Source organism: Harmonia axyridis, chromosome 4 (genome assembly GCF_914767665.1).
Source record: "Harmonia axyridis chromosome 4, icHarAxyr1.1, whole genome shotgun sequence".
Taxonomy (NCBI): domain Eukaryota; kingdom Metazoa; phylum Arthropoda; class Insecta; order Coleoptera; family Coccinellidae; genus Harmonia; species Harmonia axyridis.
The window spans coordinates 19,732,481-19,739,383 of record NC_059504.1 but is presented as its reverse complement, the minus strand read 5'-3'; the positions used below and the strand labels follow the sequence as shown (position 1 = coordinate 19,739,383).

Sequence of the window (6,903 nt, the reverse complement as noted above, 5' to 3'; positions counted from 1 at the left end):
AACTGATGAAAATATATATATATTTTTTTTAATAGATTAATATTTTAAGAAATTGACCATACGCGTTGAAATTTAATTTTTACCTGTTCTTTTCAAGCAGATATAAAATAATTTACCTGGTTAAAGATATTGTGTGGCGGCCATTTGCTTTCACTACCGACTTCGGTACCTCATGCGCATGCGTCAGTTGTTCTCAATGCGCCAGTTGTTCTCTGTGTGTTTACAATATTCTCCATTTGTTTTGAGTGAATTGATCTCTGTGTGTTTACAATATTCTCCATTTGTTTTGAGTGAATTGATCTCTGTGTGTTTACAATATTCTCCATTTGTTTTGAGTGAATTGATTAGTGCTGTTAATTTGGAAAAGGTAATTATTTAAGTGATGTTCAATTTTATATTGAGAAACCGCATGGTCAAAACATAAACACATGCTTTTTATTTACTTTGTTATAAAAATCACCATCAATCATTTTATATTATTTAATTTTTTAAATACTATTGTTGAAGTATCTACCTAGATTAGTTGATAATGAATTAATTTTGTACTTTTCTTGTTTATATAGGTTGAAATTTCAACATGGATCAACAAGCATTATGCAGTATTTGTGACACAGTTTTGATCAATGACACCGACACTGTTGTTTCAGTGAAAGAGAGAGGATTAAAAAAGTTGATTGAGAAAAGCATTGAGAAGGAAGACAGAAAAAGCGAGTTATGGCTCGGAAAGATTGAAGCAAGTTTTCATGAAAAATGTAGGAAGTCGTATCCTATGTCTACCTCTTCAATTAAGAGAAAATCAAAATTATCTACTGATCCATCTTCATCACATTTTACATCATCTGTAGTTGGACCAAGTATACTACCAGCGTCAACTTCAACAAATTTGAATTTTGATTTTGTAAATCTATGTTTTTTTTGTAAAATGTCATTGGATCGCAAGCATAAACGGGTCCATTTGATAGCTAATAAGTACACACAAGACCAGATACTGGATATTGCCAGGAGGCAAAATGATGAGTTTAGTACTGAATTGATTAAACGCATTAAAGACATCAACCTAGTTGACTGTAAAGCTAGTTATCATCATAAATGCTACGTGAATTTTAATAAGCTCGTGAAGGAACCAAAAATCTCTACCCTTAAAGAACAAACAGCTAGGATTTTTAATCGAATTTGCAAACACATTGAAGAAAGCTGTCAGTATACATTTAGTTTGCGGGAACTAAAAGATATCATGGGAGATGATCCCTTGAGTAACTTTGTTTTATTTCGAATGTTGAAAGAAAAATATAAAGATGATATCTTCATATCTCATCATCGAGGTAAGGAAGCAATGATCTATCATAAAACATTCGATATTTCTAAAATTTGTAGCGATTGGTTCACTGGTGATGGCGATGAAATGGATGATTTACAAAAGCAAACAATTTTGAATGTCGCTGTCAAAATACTCCGTAATGAAATTATTAAACACGATTCTCGTAATACATCGTACCCTCCTGCGTCCAGTTTTCTTGACGATGTTGTGTCATCAATTCCGCCATTATTAACTTCGTTCCTTGGAAATTTACTATGCAAGGATAACAGTGACCAATACAGTGATAATTTTATTGTTAGAGATTCAATAGCACATTCCATCGTCAGTTATTTACGTCCCAAACAATTTATATCATCTCTCCAATTGGCAGTTGGTTCATATGTCCACAGAAAAACTGGTTCCAGACTAATTGTTGATCTGTTGAGCAAATTAGGTGTTTGTGCCTCATATTATCACATTCAGTTGCATGAAGCTTGTACAGTTATTAATCCTCCAGCTCTTAAAATTAATAGTGATAAGCCATTTGCACAATTTGTGTTTGATAATACTGATCACAATGCTAAAACATTAGATGGTAAAGAGACTTTTCATTGCCTTGGTGGAATAGTAGCGTATACGCCTGAATCGTCTATAAGCTTCGAAGAAAATATTGTTAAATTTAAGAAAATGCCAAAACCTCAGGAATTAGTATCAAAACACGTTATTCCCCAATTACCTTACGGGTCTTTTAACACTAAGGCTCTACAATCACTAGAATTCATTGCGATAAAAAACATTCCAGTGAGAAAATCACCTGTGATATCAACTTATTATTCTGCGTATCTTTGGGCCAAGTTCTTCGAGGTTAAGAACGTACCATCTTGGAAAGGATATATGGAAGTTTTGTCTTCCGGGATTCCTTATACAATGTCGCAAATTGTTTGCTTACCATTTATAAATGGACCACCGTCAAATTTGACGACATTAAATAGTTCTTTACACTATGCAGCAGCTGAAACTCGTAAATTAAATAGACAGACATGTTTTGTCACATATGACCAGCCATTATATGCTAAAGCTCTTTCGATAGTACAAGAATCGAATAGTGAAGAATTAAAAAATGTTGTCGTTCGTCTTGGTGGCTTCCACCTGTTAATGTCATACCTGGGAGCAATCGGTTACATTATGTCTGAGAGTGGAATTGAAGATTTATGGACAACAGTCTATGCAGGTGATTCTGTAAAGAAAATGTTAACTGGTCATGCTTATGCTAGAGCGTTGCGAGCTCATATCATGTCGTTCACCGCACTTGGTATTATAATTTGTAGAAGCTTGAAACCTTCGGATGAATTCCAAGATTCTATTAAAAAGTTTTTCGGTACGTGGGATTCAGAACCTCCACTTCTAACAGATTGTGATGACGAACCAATAATAACTGATATGTGCGAAAGATTTGTACAGCAACTGGCAGTGATGGAAAAAAATGGTCCAACATCTAAATTATGGATCCAGTATTTCAAAAGCATTATTATTGCATTGCAATTTTTAGAAGCGGAACGATTAGGCAATTGGGAACTACACTTACAAAGCGTCAAAGAGATGTTACCATTCTTCCATGCAAGTGGACATTATCCATATGCGAAATACGCTCAAATTTATTTGCAACAAATGGCTGACCTCGAGTTAATTATGGATCCAGGAGAATATGACGAATTCACGAAGGAAGGTTTTTTTACAATTCGTAGATCCGAAAAAGCATGGGCTGGAATTTGGTCAGACATGGTTATTGAACAGACCCTAAATCTTTTCTTCGGTACTGACTTGAAGCATGGAAGAGGTGTTACTTCCAGTGTTGTAACAAGATATTTAGTAGCAATGCCATCAGCATTCAATATCATGGAATGTTTAGAGACATATTGCAAGATTGAATCAAGCAACAGTGAACAACATGTTGATATTTCAAGAAGTAGAATCACAAAAGATGAAGTAGGAATTAAAAAATTTTTGTTTTGGCTTGATGAAAGAAATCCATTTGAGGTTAGAACTTCATTAGTATCACTCTCTACTGGAATCATAGGTGGACCAACAATTAATTGTCATAATGCAGTAGAAGTTGGATTGCAAGGTATAGCTACCATGGTTGGTAAAAATATTGATAACGTTTCTTTGTCTAACGCGTTCAAAGTGAAAACACTTGCAAATGCGAAAAGTGGTATGCATATTGGCGATGATTTTGTTGCTGTCGACTCATTCTTGTTAATTCAGAGAATATCAGTATTTTTTCATGGCAATGTTGAAGAAACACGCAATGCATTGAAGTACGAGTTGTCACCGTTTCCTCTGAGCTTATTCGACGAACATGGATTAATGAGAAAAACACCAAAATCAGAATTGTATAACGTTTTCCAGCCATACATTCAATCGCCTGCCTTAATATCTGGATCTGGATCAATTTTTGTAATTGATGGTGGCTGGCTTCTGCATAGCTATGTTTGGCCGCATGGAAAGAAATACTCAGACATTTGTTACCTTTACTACTCTTATCTTATTAAACATTTTGGATCTAACGTGACAGTCATATTCGATGGCTACTCGAAGGAAACAATAGGAATTAAGTCCTACGAAAGATATCGCAGAAAAGAAAAATGTGTTGCTGCAGATGTTGAGATTTCTGAAGATAATCTCGTGACCTTGACCCAAAAGAAGTTCCTGTCCAATATTGCAAATAAGAAACAATTTGTAAACTTACTGAGTAATAATCTTCAAAACCGTGGTATTAGCACGAATATAGCTTCAGAAGACGCGGATCTTTTAATTGTCAAAACTGCAATCGATTTAAAAAGAAGAAGAAATCAATCCGTGACGATAGTTGGTAATGATATTGACTTACTTATCATTTTGATTTCACTTGTCTCTGACGAAGAGGTAATATACTTTTATAAAATGACACCAGGAAAACAAGCTAATGTTATTTATTCTACGGAATACGATAAAAATTTGAAGCCTTTTTTGCTTTTTGCGCATGCATTTGCAGGTTGCGACACTACAAGTGCAATTTTTAAAAAAGGAAAAAAAAGTATAATATCTTTATTGAAAAAAAAATCTTATTTGCAAGCTCTAATTTCTGTTTTCTATGAGTCTAATCGTTCAATTGAGGAATTATACGCAGTATCTGAAAAAATTATATTCCATCTCTATGGTCAAAGTATTACAGATGAACTGACACTTGGTGAATTAAGATATAGGATATTTTCATTATCGGCTGCTGCTTTTAAAAAAGAAGTTATCTTAGCTTCTTTACCACCGACTGAATCAGCCCTACGAGAACATACAAAACGAGTGTATTATCAAATTCAACAGTGGTTAGGCAACAATCTAAATCCGGACGATTGGGGTTGGAGAAGAACCTTATTTATGATGATACCTATCATGTCAAACGCGGAACCAGCACCAAAGGAGTTAATAGATAAAGTAAGTTTCAATTCACACCAACTTATCTTATTTTAGTGTTATCCAATAGTAATAATAAATTATTCATTTTGCATTTTATTTTAACAGGTTTCTTGTAGCTGTAAAACGAATTGTTTATCAGCTCGATGTGGTTGCAAAAAAAGTGGTTTAAAATGCAATAAATTTTGTAAAAGTTTCCAAGGCCAAAGCTGTGATAACGCTTCTGCAAGATCGTTTAATCTTGAGGATGATGAAAATGAAGATAAAGAAGATGAAGAAAGAGATGATAGTGATGATGAAAATGATGATGATGGAAATGTTTATGAGGATGAAAATGATGGTGAAGAAGAAACTACTGTCGAAGACGGAGAACAAGAAAATGAAGCTATATGTACAGGACGTAAAACTGTTAAAAACACTCGTTCAAAAGTATCCACACAAAAGGTATAATATCAATCAAATAAAATTCTTCTTTAGTTAATTTTTACGCTATGGACGATAATTTTTTTCTTGTATTCTTCACAGATTTTTTGTGATTGTAGAACCAATTGTGCATCAGCAAGATGTAGTTGTAGAAAAAGTTCTCTCAAATGTAATGAATTATGCAAGTTTTGTCATGGTGATACATGCAATAACAGTATAAATGCAGGCGTTGATACCAATGAAGATAGTGAATATGAGACACAAAAGCTAACGATAAAGACGAAGAAACACCTACTGAAGAAGAAAACGAAGGAAGCTCAACTGTTAGAGACAGCAGTCCACTTGATGAAATTTATATTAACTTTGAAAAATTTTAATATAATTTTTGGAATTGCAAAATCTATATTTTTTTATTTATTATATAATTAGAGAATCAATTACTCTTAGGAAGTTTCTTCAAATTTTTTTAATTGTAATACAATTTTGTAATCTATTAAAAAAAAAAAATATTTTCATCAGTTAAAGTTGATTTAATTTGAAAATAAAAATTTTAAATTGTTATAACTTTTTTATAAACAATTAAAAAAAAAAAATTTTTCTCTAGAATTAAAGTTTATAATCATATAAGTTATTTTTTTTCTGTCTTCTTTTTCTGTCTTCCTTCTCAATGCTTTTCTCAATCAACTTTTTTAATCCTCTCTCTTTCACTGAAACAACAGTGTCGGTGTCATTGATCAAAACTGTGTCACAAATACTGCATAATGCTTGTTGATCCATGTTGAAATTTCAACCTATATAAACAAGAAAAGTACAAAATTAATTCATTATCAACTAATCTAGGTAGATACTTCAACAATAGTATTTAAAAAATTAAATAATATAAAATGATTGATGGTGATTTTTATAACAAAGTAAATAAAAAGCATGTGTTTATGTTTTGACCATGCGGTTTCTCAATATAAAATTGAACATCACTTAAATAATTACCTTTTCCAAATTAACAGCACTAATCAATTCACTCAAAACAAATGGAGAATATTGTAAACACACAGAGAACAACTGGCGCATGCGCATGAGGTACCGAAGTCGGTAGTGAAAGCAAATGGCCGCCACACAATATCTTTAACCAGGTAAATTATTTTATATCTGCTTGAAAAGAACAGGTAAAAATTAAATTTCAACGCGTATGGTCAATTTCTTAAAATATTAATCTATTAAAAAAATATATATATATTTTCATCAGTTAAAGTTGATTTAATTTGAAAATAAAAATTTTAAATTGTTATAACTTTTTTATAAACAATTAAAAAAAAAAAATTTTTCTCTAGAATTAAAGTTTATAATCATATAAGTAATTTAAAAAAAAAAATTATGAGTTTTTTCAATTTTTCAACAACTTATGATTTTTTAAAGTTCCTGTTATCATCCCCTAGCTTCTAGCTACCATATCTCAGTTAATTTCAATTTTAGGAAAAAAAGTTGTGAGAACATTTTTATGTAAAATTTTACGCTCTACAACTTTTATTCGAAACTTTTTTTTCTAACACTCACCATTTCCCCAAAATTTCAAAAAAACCCCTTTTTTCATTTTTTTTCACCCCTTCCCGGGGGTGAATTTAAAAAAACCTTTCACAGTTCGTTTTTAGATGCTTCAAAGTAACTTATATCCAAAATTCAAGTTTTAACCTCAAAATTCGTATTTCATTGGCCATTTTCTTGGACTATCAGTCCAT

The 6,903-nt window shown here is 32.0% G+C and overlaps 1 protein-coding gene across 1 annotated transcript; it reads left to right on the top strand.

The window, feature by feature from the left end:
* The first annotated feature begins 3,114 nt into the window (after window positions 1-3,114).
* Window positions 3,115-5,427, top strand: LOC123678425. Its single transcript, XM_045615449.1, has 3 exons — window positions 3,115-4,768; window positions 4,856-5,191; window positions 5,290-5,427. Exons 1-3 carry the CDS (start codon window positions 3,173-3,175, stop codon window positions 5,314-5,316), a joined length of 1,959 nt encoding a protein of 652 aa, XP_045471405.1. The 5' UTR covers window positions 3,115-3,172; the 3' UTR covers window positions 5,317-5,427.
* Window positions 5,428-6,903: the final 1,476 nt, after the last annotated feature.